The 19,721-nt window shown below is 41.7% G+C and overlaps 1 protein-coding gene across 1 annotated transcript; it reads right to left on the reverse strand.

Moving 5' to 3' along the window:
- Positions 1–14,109: 14,109 nt before the first annotated feature.
- On the reverse strand, positions 14,110–17,925 carry LOC138959915 (bombesin receptor subtype-3-like). The gene is made up of 2 exons (XM_070331588.1): positions 16,996–17,925; positions 14,110–16,459 (listed from the first exon to the last, which is right to left on the reverse strand). Exons 1-2 carry the CDS (start codon positions 17,242–17,244, stop codon positions 15,578–15,580), a joined length of 1,131 nt encoding a protein of 376 aa, XP_070187689.1. The 5' UTR covers positions 17,245–17,925; the 3' UTR covers positions 14,110–15,577.
- Between the last annotated feature and the right edge of the window lie 1,796 nt (positions 17,926–19,721).

The raw sequence follows: 19,721 nt of genomic DNA on the forward strand, positions 1-19,721 counted from the left end.
TGGCCTAGTGGTAAGGCGTCTGCCCCGTGATCGGGAGGTCGTGGGTTCGAACCCCGGCCGGGTCATACCTAAGACTTTAAAATTGGCAATCTAGTGGCTGCTCCGCCTGGCGTCTGGCATTATGGGGTTAGTGCTAGGACTGGTTGGTCCGGTGTCAGAATAATGTGACTGGGTGAGACATGAAGCCTGTGCTGCGACTTCTGTCTTGTGTGTGGCGCACGTTATATGTCAAAGCAGCACCGCCCTGATATGGCCCTTCGTGGTCGGCTGGGCGTTAAGCAAACAAACAAACAAACAAACAAATATAGCGCACAGACTTGCACATTACGTTTCAAGAGCCTAGATTACCATGCAGTGACAAGAGCCTACTCAGTAAAGGGACGTAATGCTGTCCATGCAGCCCAGAGAGACTTTGTGACTTTACAGATATCTGGTTTAATATACAATCAGTGAATCAGTTAAGACTGAGTAAAAAATTATTACAATCGATAGTTACCAGTGAAAAGTTATATCGGAACACTCTTGTTGTGTTTTTGTTGTTGTAAAATGTAAGATCTGAAACGTTAAAAATTACGTAAAATTGGTGCGTTTTGGTCGAGTGGGATGGGTCGTTGAACTGTGTTGTTACAGCCCGCCGAAGTTATCAAATGTGTTTTGCCTTTTGTAATTCGGTTGGTTTGGTGCGTTATACAATGCATCTGCTTTTTCAAGACTAAGGCCTAAAAAAAAATAGGTGTGGTTACGGTAACCCGACCTACCCTATTTTTAGGGGCCGACCCTATAACTTTTTATTACATTTGTCAAAAAAATTAAAAAAACACAAGAAAACGAGTGCAGAAAACGCAATGAAAGCGAAAGCGCCCGAGTCGCACACTTATTTCCCTGTCAAGTAGGTTTAATTTGTACACATTAGAAAAAAAAGTTTAAAAAAAAAAAAAGTGATTGCCTACCTTCCTACCCTATATGTTTTGGCTATGTTACCGTAACCACACCTATTTTTTATTTTTTTTTGGCCTAAGCATTGATCACTTTAAAACACAAGGATCATCAGAGGCCATCATGACTTGTATTATTTTACATCGCATTCTAAGAAAGAGCAGAATTCTCACTATGCGCGCGGTACATTTCTGGAATTGCGTAGCGCAAAGTTAGAATTCCTACAATGGCGGCCATTGTTGGAATTCCAACAAAGCGCAGGTCATTTCCGGAAAAGCGCCGATGACGAGATGGGTTGCAACACTAGTCAGGAATATCTTCTAGTCATGAAAATGCAACCCATTAATGATCATTTGTTTTCATCTTCTCAGTATTTCATTAGATCAAATCGATCATTACATTTAGTCAAGTTTTGACTAAATGTTTTAACATAGAGGGGGAATCGAGACGAGGGTCGTGGTGTATGTGTGTGTGTGTGTGTGTGTGTGTGTGTGTGTGTGTGTGTAGAGCGATTCAGACTAAACTACTGGACCGATCTTTATGAAATTTGACATGAGAGTTCCTGGGAATGATATCCCCGGATATATTTTTCTTTTTCTCGATAAATATCTTTGATGACGTCATATCCGGCTTTTTGTAAAAGTTGAGGCGGCACTGTCACACCCTCATTTTTCAATCAAATGGATTGAAATTTTGGCCAAGCAATCTTCGACGAAGGCCGGACTTCGGTATTGCATTTCAGCATGGTGGCTTAAAAATTAATTAATGACTTTGGTCATTAAAAATCTGAAAATTGTAAAAAAAAAAATGTTTTATAAAACGATCCAAATTTACGTTAATCTTATTCTTCATCATTTTCTGATTCCAAAAACATATAAATATGTTATATTTGGATTAAAAAATTAAAAATATAAAAATTATGATCAAAAGTTATCAAAAGTGTTTTTGCTTTTTGTAATTCGGTTGCCGGGTTTGGTGCGTTATACGATGCATCTGCTTTTTCAAGACTAGGCATTGATCACTAATTTAAAACACAAGGATCATCATGACTTGTATGATTTTACATCGCATTCTAAGAAAGAGCAGAATTCTCACTATGCGCGCGGTACATTTCTAGAATTGCGTATCGCAAAGTTGGAATTCCTACAATGGCGGCCATTGTTAGAATTCCAACAAAGCGCAGGTCATTTCCGGAAAAGCGCCGATGACGAGATGGGTCGCAACACGCACACTGTGTTGATGTATTTACTATATTATGTGTGTGTGCGTGTGTGTGTGGGCGCATGACTTTGGTCTGTGTGTGTGTGCGGTGCACAGCAGCCCTCCTGCCTGGTTGGGCAAAGTCCTTCGCTCCCAGCAGTCGGGCGACGAATCCATTTATCCGACGCAGTTTTGATTTTTAGCGTAGAACGTCGTCTCTGTGATGAAAGAAGAAATAGTCGATGAATGTCCTACGACGCGTAGACCAATAAGTTTGATGATCGTCCAACGACGACTAGACAAGCCACGCCACATACCCTCAAGGCGATACACACACCTTCTCCCAGAAACAGCTCCGCTACAATGACGAAACCTGAAGCTGGTGACAGGAAGACGCCATATGCTGGATACCTCAGCCTCCCCCCCCCCCCCGGCATCCAAAAGCTGAGACAACCAGTCGTCCAGCTCCCAGGCAGGACAGCCGATTGCACAGGGAAAGGACAAACAGAGCCTGGAAAGAAACTCAACGTTCTTTAGTTTCATATATATGGCTTATATAAACTAGCCTTACCTCCGTTTACAATAACATTACAATCACAATATCAAATTACGGAGAAAAAAACTATCCATATGTTATCAAATTTTTTTTAACCACATTTTCACAATAAACAAATTCACAACGTAGCTCTAACGGGGCTGGGCCGCTATTGCGCGGGTCCGCTATTGCGCGAATCTAACCCTAACCCTAACCCTAACCCTAAAGATTCGCGCAATAGCGGCCCCGCGCAATAGCGGGCCGACCCCGCTCTAACAAAATGGCGAGCAATACTGTACTATACAACGCACTGACAAGAACAAGTCAACACAAATAAAATAAACAGATCGAATCAAAGCCTACCACAGATGAAGAACTACTATCAACCACAATACAAAGACTATTGTATGGTCTTATTCAAAATGTAACTTTTCCAACGGCTTATGAAGTCTGTAACAAGACGTCCGTCTACGACGAAATACTGGTGTGGACTGCCACGTTCACATAAAAAGACTTAAACTCTAGAGCTCTCGCTACGATGTACAAAATTGTGAATAACATAGTGTAACAAGAGGCGAAGCCTTCAAGGCTCCCGTAAGAAATCAACAAACAGTAACACAAACTCACTCACTCCGTCTCACACACACACACGCACGCACGCACACACACACACACACACACACACACACACACACACACACGAAACCGCACAAGAACGCACGTATGTTACAGTATTACCTGGCAAACCAGTACTATCTGGATAGCAGTGAACAAGTAAGGATTTCTCCCTGAACTAAACTTCTTTTGCCTTTGCGAGCAGATTTAAAGCGTCCCGTACACAGGTCTAAAATTGTCGCCGTCGTGAGATGCTCAAGCAATGATGCTATAAAAAAAAATATAAAAAAAGTAAAAATAAAGTTATGAGCGAAGCCAGTACTCTCACGGCGAAAACACACACACGCACCGCCCCTGAACGTGTAGCCTTTCACCCACACTGACACAGTTGTCAAAATATCGCTATCCGGCTTTTCTTTTCGGGTTGACTCAGTCACTCTCTCTCCACCCCCCTCCATCTCCCTCTCTCTCTCTCTCTCTCTCTCTCTCTCTCTCTCTCTCTCTCTCTCTTTCTTTCTCTCTTTTTAATTTTTACTTTTTCAATTTTATCATTGTGTGTCTGTGCGTCTCAAGTGCAGATTGTTAAATAAAGTTCAATTCAATTCAATAAAGTTCAATTCTCTCTCCCTCTCTCTTCCTCCCTCTTTCTCTCTCTCTCTCTCTCTCTCTCTCTTTATATATCTCTCTCTCTCTCTCTCTCTCTCTCTTTATATATCTCTCTCTCTCTTCCTTCCTCTTTCTCTTTGTATAACTGTGTTTTAATTTTAAATGTGTCAAGCGCAAAGAGCATAATTGTAAAGTTATGATGTTGCGCTATATAAATGCTCATTTATTATCATTATTTATTATTATTATTTCTCTGTCTCTCGCTCGCTCTGTCTCTGTCTCTCTGTCTCTGTCTCTCTCTCTCTCTCTCTCTCTCTCTCTCTCTTATGTGAGCGCGCGTGTCAACTGCAGACATCATGTTTATTTGAAGAAAATGCCGCAATTTCCTGCTGCTTCAAAGCTCAGACACTGAAGACAAAAGCACTAAAAGTCTCTAACTTTTAAAGTGTCTATTGAAAATCAGTTTTTTAACAGAAAATCCACATTGATACAAGAATGGAAAATGGAGAAAAATCTGAGTCAAGCGGATAGGAAACCGGTGATAAATTATGTAAACTTTGTAATACGACTGTAATGCAGTTTGATGTCAAGTACATCTAACACAAATTAAGTAAACATTTACTGCAAGAACATCTGATACCTGGCAAATGCTTGTCACTTGTGTCTGTAATACGACAATGGCCAGTAGAAGAAAAATCAACCGGGCAGAATTAACAGAACGAAACTAACGAAAAAACGACTATGTAACAAGGTCTTTAGCATTAAGCAGGATGCTACAAGTCGGTCAAGGTTATGAGTCAGAGCCACAGCTAGTACCGTCCTTACTCAATTGAGGCCGGGCTCGCCGGTTATTATTACGCTTTTAAGTTTCTCTTTGTGGGATGCTTCTCTCTCTCTCTCTCTCTCTCTCTCTCTCTCTCTCTCTCTCTCTCTCTCTCTCTGTACTGTGTGTGTGTGTGTGTGTGTGTTCTCTCTGTGTGTGTGTTCTCTGTGTGTGTGTGTTCTGTGTGTGTGTGTGTTGCCGGGGGTGGGGGCAGGTGGAGGTTGGGGGGGGGGGGGGGGGCGGTGGCCCGAGTTGGTTGTGTGTGTCTGTGTATAATTATGTGTCACGGTCTAAGACTGTGTCACGGCATCTCTGTCGGCCGTTTCAGCGTGTTAGGACAGGTACAATAAATGAAACGAAAAACGTGCAATATCTTGACAGCTGTTAAAACGTGATTACATTTAGTCAAGTTTTGACTAAATGTTTTAACATAGAGCCGGGGGGAATCGAGACGAGGGTCATGGTGTATGTGTGTGTGTGTGTGTGTGTCTGTCTGTCTGTCTGTGCGTGTGTGTGTGTAGAGCGATTCAGACCAAACAAAACCGCGACGACACTTATCTTAATTCCTGTCCAAAAGTGCTTTTTCCACGTGTATTTTAACAGGAGGTTTGAAGCCCCACACACATATGGGAAAGCCGAGGCTAATAATGGCGGCCACCATGTGCTATGTCCCAAACCCTACTACAAGTCGGGAATAACACATTAAAATACACATATTAATTCGCACGCACATTTACAAACATAAGTATTCATTATCACATACACATTCATGCACCTGCCTGCGGGCATATAATGCAATGCATTTCCAAAAATATGATGACATTTGTTTTTCCTCCGATAAGAGAAAAATATTTTTTATATCCGTAGTCTCCTGATAAGAAAAACATCGAGTGTAAGAAAGCAAAAATAATTTATCCTGGACACTCTTATAAACCCTTTGTTCTTGACCTCACTGGGTGAAGGGTCATTCGCATCATTACGCACGAATTTGTGTGCATCACAATAATTATCAGTCTAGTGTTTCCTAGTGAATTATATTTATAGAGAAAATCTCGATAGCAATTTCAAGGAAAAGCTACATCCGCCACGAATAATGTAACAATTGTTACATTATTCGGGGCGCCCCGTGATTTGTAATTGTTTTTTACATTTTTACAAATCACGGGTTAACAACAGCTCTAATGATGAACCCCCGAATCGTTTTCCCGGGCAGGCTGGTACTTAACAACCTGGTTACAAGGTTGATGGGTTTATGTTAACACTGAGGAAGTAGTGCGATTTCTCAACTACAGATTCTTTATTGTGCTAAGTTGATACATGGCGAAAAACAAGAAAGGTAGTTTGTTGGAACGTTAGTTATTGACAAAACAATACGTTACAAACAAGAATGTTAAATAAATTTGAAAGAAAGCATGCGGTTTACCAGCAGGATGTGGATACAACGAACTAGCTAAAGCTAAGTTCTTGTTTACTTTTATTGTTTGTCTGTGCACTTAAAACACACACACACACACACACACATACACACACACACACACACACACACACACACACACACACACACACACACACATCCATTCAGAATACAAACCACTCTTAGTGCAGCTAAACACTTAATGCAAATAAGAAATGAAAGAGTACAAGTCTGACATAGGAACCCCGATCATATAAATGTGTTTTTGAATTCAAATGAGAGAGAGAGAGAGAGAGAGAGAGAGAGAGTTTGTCATTCTGTAAATAAATCTTCACATTGTTATTTCAAAAACGACCACCTCGTCTGTATCCGATATAGTAATCAGGCAATACATAAAATATAAGGTATATAAGTATCTCACTATTCTTAACATTTAAGTAATAAGCCGTGCAGCACTAGCAAACTCTTTCAGTTCCTGAACGATACATTAACAACCTAAAAAAGTTTCAAAAAGCAAACATTGTTAAATTTAACTGAGTTGAAAACAAAAGCCTACTGATGCATGGTGTTCGTGACTGTATTCATTAGAATGACTACGGTACGGCATTTTTCATCAGTCTAGGGGACACAAAGGGAGTTCCCATTGCTTGAGAAAATTATATAAAAATGAAAATGTAACGAAACGCGAAAATGTGGCAGTTTGTCAGTAGGCTTGATATTTATCACTCGTATCATAGGAGTATTTGAAGTGTCTTCCACAAGCAGCGAAAGTGCAGAAATGGCTATTTTGACCCATTTGACCAGATAGTACTGGCCAACCAGACAGTACTGTAACACACGTACACACAGACACACATTTAAACTGCATCAGCATGATAATTATTATCATGGCAAAGCTTATATCTACAGTTATCAACCTACCCCAGAGCTTGCGTATCAAGATATATTCTTGGAATGATCATACGACAAAGAGTTAATGATATGGTCACACACACACAGCTTTACATGAGGTTATTTTCCCTGGTCCTCGCACTCCGAAGTCTGTGCTATTTTCCAGTGACACGTTGCCTGCTGGCCACCAGCTCCGCGTGTTTGGGCATGAACGGTCACCAAGAAGACCATTGACTATTATCTCTCATGTACTGGCTGTGTGAAAGGTATTAACGTCAATGACAGAAAAATCATGTACTTCCTCACTGCAGCCGTGGGAAGCTTTTTAATCCTGTCCCACTCAATTATCGGGATGTTCCTGTGGTAGCACAACCTCTTGTTTAGTGTACACTATGCACTATGTCTTGGTATCAGAGAGTTGTAATGTTAATTCCAGTTGTAAGGACGTCCTTTCCTGAAACAAATGAAGAGGTGGATTACAACGCGGCATTGTTCTCTGCCCTGGATTGTTGCTTGGCCGTCGTAAAACGGCTGTAGATCTGAGGGTACTGTGTTCATTTGCAAATCTACCATCATAGTGGGGCTCGTATGTTGCAGACGCACTCATAAATCATTCACATCTTGCAACAAACATCATACTTTGTGGTATTGTTCCTTATAATTATTTAAGGGATTTCAGATACAGAGCCACTTCAGAAATCGTTTTTTTTGTCTTTGATAGGGAATAAAAGGCTGCATTTACAGCAGACGAAATTCGTACCAAAAGCGCTCAGCAGTAAATATTCCCAACTCAGCAAATGTAAAATTCAATGGTTTACCATGCACCAGAAGTTGTCTGCTGATAACACATGCATGACATAAATACTCTTATGGGTATTTTTGTGTTCTGGTATTTAATTTGATCGTTTTTAGAATTTTATATATCCGCAGCATGAAAATTCAAGATGGCGGCCTCCGCAACATTGCGTGTTTTGATTTGAGCGAAAACAACGTTTCTGAAGGTAAGTTTTCAAGAATACGCATCCATTCACCAATGTCACATCATTTTACTGTTTAATTCTCCCCTGGGGTCTGTTATTCATCGGGTGAAGCGCTGAAATGCAGAGTAATCTTGCAATAGCTCCGCATCAGCTGGATTGTGATGCTGATAGATCTAGATCTATCTGTTGATTACAAGTAAGGAAATCATGATCGCCACGCTGGTGATTTTAAACAGATTAAACGAACTTTGAATAAAAGGCGAGGAGAAAGAGATTGTTCATGGTATGATAAATGATTAGTCCTGCCTACGTTAAGGACTTCCATAAGGTGGGGAGGGGTAGAGTCAAAAACTGAGTGAGGGTAGGCCAGATAGTAGGATGACCAGCTGGAGATAAAAACACTCCACTCCCCATGTCTTTACAGTGTTGTGATCAAACTTTCAAAGACGGTAGGTAACAGACAAAAGCATACAGTGTATGCTAATCAAATGAGATAAGTGGTTTTGAAAAATGAAGAGGTACCGCTCTTTGAGTTTTACAATTTTGGTTTGTTGCTTGTTTCTCATCCTTTTGCTTATTTTAAGTTGACCGTGCATTGGTGTGAATTTTATTTTTACAGGATATATACAAGAGTTACACCGCATGCCGGTTCCTGGGAACAAGCGTTCTGCATTTATTCCGGTTCCACAAGAGGGAGCCGATTTCACTAGTACTACTGTATCAAGGTTTGTTACCTGATACATCTTAACAGTAAGATTTTTTTTATTTGTATTAATTGGAACATGTTTGCACATCATTTGTAAGCGACCTCTGTGAATTTGATGGGTTTAACGTACGAACCCTCACTATGGTCAACATTCTGTTAGCGACTGTTTGAAGCGAATAAATGTAGCGGTCAGAAAGATTCCAGAATCAGTTGGGTCACTGGAAACTGTGTTTGTTTGTTTTTTAACCTGAAACAGTAAGAATTATACGAATTCATGAAATACAATTTTCTTTCATTTTGGTCTGTTGTGTGAAGACTTGCTAACCCGGCTTTGACCGACTCTCTGAGATAGTAAACATTATTCAAATACATTCAAATAAAAATGTCACTTTTCATCTTTTGTGTGAAGGGTACCACAGGCTGATTTCCTGCACCATGGATGTAGAGGAGGCCAGACAGTCTGCTTCTCATTCCAGCTGTGTTGCGTTTTTTTCTGCTCGTGAAGTGTATTGCCAAAGCCATTGGCCAAGAGAAGTCACCCTGTCTGCCCATTTTGCATAGCCTTACAGGCTGTGACACTATGTCGTTCTTCAATGGTATTGGGGAATCAGAAGGCTTGGGAAGTATGGCAAGCATTTGAAGACGTCACTCAAACTTTCTTCAGGTTGTCTGCTCCTCTTTGTAAGCTGAGTACCACTGACAGGGCAGCACAAGAGCTTTTTGGTGTACATTTGTAGGACAAAACCAGCAACGTACTGGGTGTAAACAGTGCTAGACGGTACCTCTTCAGTAAAAAGAGCTGCCAAATTGACCATAATCCCCTTACAAGTGAGGTGCTGCTGCAGGACATGAGATTGAGAAGAGCCATCTACCTATTAGACTTCCAAACTCTGTGGGCTGGCAGTTCAAGGCTGGAAAGTGGGAGTCATTCTGGACGAGCTTTCAAGAGGTATGATACCGTATCCAGCGTGTGCCGAGAACTCATGAGGTGTGCCTGCAAGAAGAGCTGTACAACAAAACGCTGCAAATGCTGCTAAGAAGGACTGCAGAGCACAGCTCTCTGCAAATGTGCTTGCATGCCTGTGAAAACTGTCAGCATCTAAAGTGTGCAAAAATATTATTGCACCCATTTTCATACCCCAACTCAAACTTTTATTCCTGTGTCATTTTATTCAAACTGTCTATGCCATTAAAGGCTCGCATCTTCGCTATCTGGCACATTTTTTTTTAACATCATCATTTACGCCGTCAAAATAAGGATACCCTTGACGTGACAAAGAGATGTGACAAAAACTTCGGGTACCTTTTAAAAAGCCGACGACAATTCCTGAGGCACAACTGGGTCACTGTTGTATACGAAGAGAAAGTCAACTTGATTATCCATCCAGAACAGGTTGTTTTATTTCGCCATCTTGCATATTTCTAGTGTTGTGCCATTGTACCTACTGATGTATGTGTCGATCTCACGGATGAGATGTTTATGTGTCAAATTTGAGGGATACCCAAGTCAACTAAAATCCATGTATTTTAGCAATGACCAAGTGGGTTGCGTTGAAACTTTCAGGAATGTGTGTCTACGCACGAGGCGTAGTTCAACCGTTTGAGTACACTTTCAAATCTTCACGAAATAATATTTTAAAAAATGCCACAGGTTTGTTGACTTACATCCCACATATTTTTGACTTCGCATGTATATATGACAGATGGTTGTTTCAAGTACTGCCAAAGTTTCTTTTGAGTATGGACACTTGCCGGAATGTGCTAGTTGTGTAAACACATGAGAACAAACAACGTTTTCGAAATACAGCGATTATGAATTTTAGTCGACTTTTGAGTTGATACATTACATTTTTATCAGTTTTATTTTGGGGGTACCCTTATTTGGGCGGCGGTCAAATAACCCATGTAAAGGCCACCTTTTATCTTAAAAGTGTTCCAGTTAGCCAAGTTGAGTGCCCTCAATAGCATACATTGAATATAACAGCACAGGAATGAATGTTTTCGTTTTGGTATGAAAATTGGTGCAATATATTTATTTTTGCACAGTTTAGGTAATCCACAAATTCTTCAACCCTGCCACCCACACCGTCCAATCATTCTCTGCACCAACAATACATGTATTGTTTTGTTTAAAAATGTGTTTGAGTTAGTTTCTATTGCAAGAGAATGTCTTGTAGCATCAAAAATGCCTAAATACCCTTTTATTGGCGGCCATTTTGAAAATTGTAAAAAAACTACTGATTTCTTAATTTTTTCACGGTGGCTCTGTATCAGGTTTTGTTAAGCAAAAGCAAATGTCCATTTACGCCAAATTTTCCGTTAATCACATGAAGTGAAATATGCCTAACATACCCAACCGTTTACACTGGCGGCCATTTTGAAAAATTGTTTAAAAACTACCCATTTTTTTATTTTTCGCGATGGCTCTGTATCAGGTTTTGTTAAGCACATAAAACTCTTCATATTTGCTTAATTTGGTGTTTGTTGCATGATTTGAATGATTTTGCAACATAGGAGCCCCACTATCAGCTTATCTGTCTTTTGCACTGCAGACACTAAGCAATAGGTAGCTGCCATGTGACCACTTTTTCCACTGCTGTCCGCAGTCCTATACTTTTCATCAAGACGGCTTGTCACCATGCCGACTGAGTGGATCTAAATTCGGAAGTCTTCATGTGGCTGAGGCATATCTGACATAGCGTCGATCTTGTTGTAGGTTAACCTCCTTTCTGAAACAAATGGCAAAATGCGATTAGTTATGATGACTACAACCTACACAAATATAAACAGCGTTTTGAAACAGAATAGTGAGGTTATACAAGCCACTTTACTTATGCAGCATGGTAACCCTACAATATACGAAACATGTCAACTGACTGCAGCAGCCTGGTTCTTAAAATAATTCTGACGGTCGACCGGCACAGCCAACACACTGTTCACAGTCCATTTTAAGGAGCAACGGAGGTACTCTCTGAGGGTCTTGTTTTAATGATAACGATCAACTCAGGAGGAAAACACAACAGAGGAAAAAGAAACCATTAACATTAACCGCAGAAAAATACAGAATCACATGTACCATTATTTACAAACAAATTTCACAGCAAGCTTTCTTTGGACGACTGTCGTAGTCTCAAAACTCGCATTCTACCTTCTGTCCGAAAGAATCTAATCTTACGTTGTACTGCCTTGAAAGAAAATGCCAACAAAGACAAGGAAGCTGTTGCAAGGGAAAAGCCAAGAAAATGCAATTTCTTCTCCAATTTCAGTTACAGAAATATTCAATGGGACATGCAGGGATTCAAAATTTCAAAACTTGTAGAAATGTTCAACATTTAAATCGAAACTGAAATACTAGACACTTTAACAGAAGAATTTGGTGCACAAAATTGTTTTTATGATTACGAATCATTGTGTGCAACTTTCTTCATAACTTTCTTTCATGAAGTGTACGTATTTTTTTTCTAGAAATAGGCGCGTTCCCTGTTTTAAGCGAACACTGTTTTCATGGTGCACTAACCTGTGCTTTGAAACAGATGCAAATAATACACAACGGCCATAATTTCTCTTTATTTCAATGAACTTCAACTTTAAATACAGCGATTTAAAGTGCAGATTAAAAACAATCATTGTATGAAGAATTTAAAAAAAAAGTTGATTTGATCTATCATAAGCATCTTACGTTACAATTTTGACACACGCTATGAATTCCCCCGCGGGTTAGGGGGAAGAATTTACCCGATGCTCCCCAGCATGTCGTAAGAGGCGACTAACGGATTCTGTTTCTCATTTTACCCTTGTTAAGTGTTTCTTGTATAGAATATAGTCAATTTTTGTAAAAATTTTAGTCAAGCAGTATGTAAGAAATGTTAAGTCCTTTGTCCTGGAAACTTGCATTCTCCCAGTAAGGTAATACATTGTACTACGTTGCAAGCCCCTGGAGCAAATTTTTGATTAGTGCTTTTGTGAACAAGAAACAATTGACAAGTGGCTCTATCCCATCTCTCCCCTTTCCCCGTCGCGATATAACCTTCGTGGTTCACTGAGTGAAAACGACGTTAAAGGCACAGTAAGCCTCCCGTAAACCATCACAGATACTGTCAGGCTTTTGCACACAGTACAAACACCCTTCCATTTGAACGCTCACCAAACGGGAACATCCTTGGTGCCCTACGTAAAGAGCGAGCAATTTTCAAAGAATTTATTTTTGCGTGGTTTATCTTACCCCTGAGCCATTGTGAACCCGTGTGATCCAGTTTCCCTTTTTCACAATGCAGTGGTCAGTTTGTAATTTGAATGGGGCTCGCTGTGAGCTTATCTGCAATAGCACGTTATGTACCTCTGACTTTTCACGAAACAAACGAATGTGATTCATAAGAACTCCAGCGATGGCTTTTGACTGCCTATAAACCGCCGTCTGCTACGAAAATCACGACCTTGCGTGACCCTGCTTTCGGGCTTTTCACACTTTCAAAACTTCGAATTGTACTGATCTTGTCTTGACGAAAAAAGAATTCTTTTATGATTTAAGAATGTTTGTGTAACAAGCTGAGAATTTATTATTTAGATTTTAAAAGTTAGGTCTAGCGCCAAAACGCACCACGGTCCGAATCATTCTGATAATCATCGCTCCACGGCTATCGCCAGTTGAAGGGAAGTAACTCATTTTTGACCTGAGTTCAGGATGGGTCCGATTGAGATGGAGACAATCCGAAACATTATTTCTTTGAAAATTGCTCGCTCTTTGTAGGGCACCTAGGATGTTCCCGTTCGGTGAGTGTTCAAATGGAAGGGTGTTTGTACTGTGTGTAAAAGCCTGACAGTATCTGTGATGGTTTACGGGAGGCTTACTGTCCGGGCGTGATTTCCGGTATCATAACAGCCGTCCAGCACCAAAACGAGGCGCCATTGTTGTAGAAGACCAAGTCCACGAAAATAAATTCTTTGAAAATTTCTCACGCTCGACAGAAAGCAGCCAGGATGTTCCCGTTCGGTGAGCGTTCAAATGGAAGTATGCTTGTACTGTATGTGGACGCCGCTCGGGGAGTTCTGTGATGGTTTACGGGAGGCTTACTGTGCCTTTAAACATTTCATGTCAACCCTGAATATAGACTTTGGAGAGTGTGCCAGCAGGAGTGTCCATTTCACATAGTTCAAAGACACTTCGAACAATGGTTTCTTTGTGTTTCTTCAGTCACGGCAGAATGTGCCCGTTTGTCGCATGGTTCGCATTTGTAAAGTCGAGCGGTAGTAGCTTTACATAAACATTAAACTGTCTGTGATAGTGTTTAAGACGTTATGGTGCATACGTGTCTGAAACAGACGTAAGTATTTGTCAGGATACTAATCAAACACACGAGACGAACAAACAGGGTACAAACTCAACACAAGTCCAGCAAAGCTCCAAATGTGTATTCAATCCAAGAAAACATTTATAAAAACATACATGGGTTCTTACATAGAAACATATCTACACAAAGTTCAAGTTGGCTTTGGTGCAGTCTTTGCTCGGTCACACAAGTGAACAATCCGACGACGAGTTTAAACACTTTTTTCCAAAACATTGCGTAACATCTGGACACATACGTGTTACGATCCAAAAGTTTGCTCGAAGGACGTCTAAAATGTTGGTAAAATATTCTGAAAGTTTTAAAGCAATCCACCAAGTTATTGCTGAAATACAGCGCTTTTTGTCATGATACCCTAAAACAAGTCGCGTAAGGCGAAAATACAACATTTAGTCAAGCTGTCGAACTCACAGAATGAAACTGAACGCAATGCTATTTTTCAGCAAGACCGTATACTCGTAGCATCGTCAGTCCACCGCTCGTGGCAAAGGCAGTGAAATTGACAAGAAGAGCGGGGTAGTAGTTGCGCTGAGAAGGATAGCACGCTTTTCTGTACCTCTCTTCGTTTTAACTTTCTGAGCGTGTTTTTAATCCAAACATATCATATCTATATGTTTTTGGAATCAGGAACCCAGAAGGAATAAGATGAAAGTGTTTTTAAATTGATTTCGAAAATTTAATTTTGATCATAATTTTTATATTTTTAATTTTCAGAGCTTGTTTTTAATCCAAATATAACATATGTATATGTTTTTGGAATCAGAAAATGATGAACGTAAATTTGGATTGTTTTATAATTTTTTTAAATTTTTTTTACAATTTTCAGATTTTTAATGACCAAAGGCAAAGTCATTAATTAATTTTTAAGCCACCAAGCTGAAATGCAATACCGAAGTCCGGCCTTTGTCGAAGATTGCTTGGCCAAAATTTCAATCCATTTGATTGAAAAATGAGGGTGTGACAGTGCCGCCTCAACTTTTACAAAATGCCGGATATGACGTCATCAAAGGTATTTATCGAAAAAAAGAAAAAAACATCCGGGGATATCATTTCCAGGAACTCTCATGTAAAATTTCATAAAGATCGGTTCAGTAGTTTGGTCTGAATCGCTCTTCACACACACACACACACACACACACACACACACACACACACACACATACACAACGACCCTCGTCTCGATTCCCCCTCTTTGTTAAAACATTTAGTCAAAACCTGACTAAATGTAAAAAATGACGCAACAAGTCCCGTTTTCGACCACTCATGCTCTCGTGGTGACTGATTTAGCGACCACTTGTTCATCAATCAGCATGCAGCGAATCGCGGCTGCGATGTTCGTGTTTCTGAAAGAAAAGTGTGTCTTACAAAGCGCACACTGCACAACATACACATCAGAGTTACTTGATAACCGCGATCGCAGGTAAAAGCCACAGTCAGCATCGGTGCGCTTCCTGGGGCGCTAACTCTGCCACACCGCTTAACAATCATGACAGAGTTATTTCCGAACATCGTCTATTGCATGATCATCACTCGCCACTCACAGCTGTCGAAGCTGTCTTATTGCCTGCAGACACAGGCTCACTGCTTGGCTTAGTTCCGCTGTAAGGAGAAGAAGCGTGCTCGTGTTTCAGATCAGCACTGCGACATTTTCTACAAAACATGGTGAGGAAAGTGTGGCGGAAGTGACGCCATAACAGGAAGTAGAACAGGAAGTTGGCGGCAGCACTGAGCACGACCAATGTGTCCGCCACGATGGCCACCACGATGTCAGTCTTTGGCTCGAACAGCTCCAGGCGCGCGAGACGCACGAGGAAGAGGCTGCTGGGAGCGAACATGCACGCGCCGTACCACACGCTCACCCCCACAACAAAGATCGACAACTGCTTCGCGGAGGCGTCGGACTTGGCAGCAGCGGTGGAGTTAGCGTTCGTGGCGCGGCCGTTGTGTTTGCCCACTTGCATCAGCGCTCGGACTAACACAGCGTTGGCGACCAGGATGACGGCAAAGGGGAGGAGATAGAGAAGGATGTGGACGGTGTAGAGAGTGTAGACTACGCCGTACACAGACAGCGACCTGTCTACCTCACACTCATTCTCAGTGCTGAACCCGAAGATCAGATCAATCACGAACGGCACGGTGAAAGCCATCCCTGCTCCGAAGACCGCCCCAGCTTTTTTCAAGGTGAAGCCCACTCCGAACAGCTTTCTTGCCAAGAAGGGCGTGGCGATGGAGAGACACCTCTCGATGCTGATGTCCACCAGCGTGTAGGTGACGCACCAGAGACTCAGCTGGCGAAGAACTTGAAAGACGGAGATCACAGCGTCATCGGTGACGTCAGCCAGTTTCAAGATGGCGGAGATCAGGACCACGGTAAGGAAGATGACGTCATAAAGGGACATTAGAGCCACCTGCAAGTAGGTAAAATTATTGAATCTAATTCAATCAAATAATATTTAAGAATGAATTAGATAAACAAGATGCATATGTGAGTAAATAAGTGTTTTTTTCTCTCTTAGATTTAGGAAAACATGTGAACAAGATGGAGTGGGTACTACTAGTCTTGTTACAGACAAATACAATAATAAAACCTTCGAATACATTTGACTAGCTACCTCAAGGTTTGGTTTTAATGATCGACTGCTATCCTTGGCATTGAGGTAGAAATCACACACACACACACACACACACACACACACACACACACACACACACACACACACACATACACACCTTTTATTGTTTCTCGGTCTTTGTTCTTTCGCACACAATCCCATTTTCGCTTCCACAAGAACTCACATTCACAGCCAAAATCGCGCTCCCCGAGCTCCCCTTCCACCCACCCCCCACCCCACCCCCCTCGCACCTTTCCCCATTCCACGTAGCCCATCCCTGATCCAAAGCACAGGTACAGACTGTACAACCAAACCTAGCCGCCTCAACTTACCTGGACACTCAGAGATGACCTGTTCTTTCGGAGAGAGGTGACCACAAGGGACAGCGCACCTCCCACGATGCCCAACAGAGAGATGACCACTTGGACAATGTCGTTGATCCTCAGTGCCCACGTCAGGTATTCCGTCAGCATGACGCACAGACCCAGGTGTTTCACAACGGCGAACACGAAGGATGAGGAGAACACAATCTGTGAGCTGTTGGTGACATTGAAGGCTGTGCCCAAAGTCACAGTCGACATTGTGCGTTTTTGATATAATTTTAGGCTGATAAAGTCGTCTTTTACATCACTTCGGTTTGTTTGGCCAGGGTTTTCACTACTGTAAACGTAAAGCAATATTGCGTCAACAGAGCCGGGATTTTCAGCACAGTGAACACAACATCTGAGCTGTTGGTGACATTGAAGGCGGTCGCCACAGTCAGAGTCGACATTGTGCGATTCACAGACTGATAGAGACCGTTAAAGCAAAGTATCCAGAGGCCCAAAATGTTGATTTAATCACGTTGAGTCGTGTTCAACAGATTCCATTGGCGTCTTGAGAATGTATAGACTGAGTTTGTTAGTCACACACGGAAGGCTACAGATACAGTTGACATGTTGCGGTTCAAAAGCTGAAGAAGTCGACTTTTAGATTACTGTGTCTTTTGGGCCATTTTTTTTTAACAACTGTAGACGTAAAATATGTAAACGTCCAAAACTGAGCTGTTTGTCACGTTGAAAGCCGTGTCAACAGATATAATTGATATTTTGTGATTTAAAAACTCATGAAGTCGAATTTTCGATTACGTTTTGTTTTCAGAAAGGTTTTTCACCACTGTGAACACGAAGTATACGGTAGCCAAAACTAAGCATTGATAGTTCAGTGGTATCCATTTCACCGGAATGTTGCAAATAAAAGGCTGATGAGATCTGGCCACATTGTTACAAAGAATAAGACCACATTTGGTGACCGTACTTTAAAATCAACAACCTTACTGCTTTCTTTGCAAAGATCCACTTTTTGACCCAAATCAATTCTGAAAATGCACTAGTGGCTTATTCAGAACTAGATGATTACCCGCTTCGCCGGGTGGATCGCGAGACGGAATATGCAGCATGGCGGTTCGCCGGCTTAGAGCACGTGTTGACGTGATAGACGCCACACGAAGGAAGGGAGATAAACGCGCAAAACACTGGAGAAGATAAGGAAGAGTTACTGGGAATGGATGTACAGAAAAACCAAAATCGGTTCACCGCGCCACGCTTAGAGCACGTGTTGAAAATTTTCATCGACCAGATTGTGTCCGGGGTCTACCTGAACATGCCCACCAAATTTGAAGCAGATCCATCGCGAACTTTGGCTGTGCATCGCGAAGTGACAGACAGACAGACACACACAAGCCGTATATAGATATAGATGTCATTAGTAAAAACATCAGCACCAGTATTTCACTTCACTTGGTTCCACGCTTCCATTTTGTCGAATCACAAAAATATGCGCGTGCCCTGACGATGCTTACTGTACAAAACAATGCTCAGAAACACGTGCATCAGAGCAATTGCTCCACATATGTATATTCCACGCTTCTATTTTATCATACCACAAAAATATGCGCGTGCCCTAACGATGCTTGCTGCAACAAAACAATTATTTGAGATACGTACATCAAAACAATTGCTTCACTTCACTGGATTCCATGCTTCCATTCTGTCATATCTCAAAAATGTGCGCGTGCTCTACCGATGATTAATTGCTGCACAAAACAATCTTTTCAGACGCGTGCATCAGAAAACGGCCGCACATCCGTGGATCCCATCCTACCATTTTGTCATATCACAAAAATATGTCGGCGGCGAAACGATCCTTTCTGCATAAAAGCAATGCTCAGAGACAACTGCATCAGACAACTACCGCACACTGGTGGATTCCATCCCACCATTCTGTCCCATCATCATAATGTCACAGTGCCCGTGGGGTAACGAAAGCTGTTGCACAACGCACCGCTACCAACACTAACTGGCAAACATTGGTTGAGCTGCGATCACTACGTATCCTCCGCGCTGCCTCTGAAAGGCATAATTAATTCATAGATTGACAGACAGCTGCCATTAACAGCGCTGCAGTATGCCCCAATGGTTCCCACTGTGTGACGATATCCAGCGCGAATATCGTTCTACTTTTTCAATGTATTATCTCTGAGATAAATAAGGGAGGGGATCCTATGTTCGGCACCTCGACTTTGAGGGTCTGTGGTTTGTTTGTTTGCTTAACGCCCAGCCGACCACGAAGGGCCATATCAGGGCGGTGCTGCTTTGACATTTAACGTGCGCCACACACAAGACAGAAGTCGCAGCACAGGCTTCATGTCTCACCCAGTCACATTATTCTGACCCCGGACCAACCAGTCCTAGCACTAACCCCATAATGCCAGACGCCAGGCGGAGCAGCCACTTGATTGCCAATTTTAAAGTCTTAGGTATGACCCGGCCGGGGTTCGAACCCCGACCTCCCGATCACGGGGCGGACGCCTTACCACTAGGCCAACCGTGCCGGTCAGGGTCTGTGGTTCCTTTTCTGGATTTTGATGCAGAAGCAACAGGACAATTAAAAAGAAACACGAGAATGAGTCACTACTCATTACTAATTCAAATCAGTCTTTATTTTAATTATTTTGTTGTTGTTTTTTGCAACAGAAAATCAAACTTTTAAAAACATCATCCAGTAACGGGACGGTATT

The sequence above is a fragment of the Littorina saxatilis genome, linkage group LG2, assembly GCF_037325665.1.
Source record: "Littorina saxatilis isolate snail1 linkage group LG2, US_GU_Lsax_2.0, whole genome shotgun sequence".
Classification (NCBI taxonomy): Eukaryota; Metazoa; Mollusca; class Gastropoda; order Littorinimorpha; family Littorinidae; genus Littorina; species Littorina saxatilis.

Coding starts and splice junctions, on each gene's coding strand:
- LOC138959915 (XM_070331588.1), bottom strand. CDS start 17,244: ATGTCGACTGTGACTTTGGGCACAGCCTTCAATGTCACCAACAGCTCA. Junction 16,460..16,995: donor GGTCATCTCTGAGTGTCCAG/GTAAGTTGAGGC, acceptor ACCTACTTGCAG/GTGGCTCTAATGTCCCTTTA.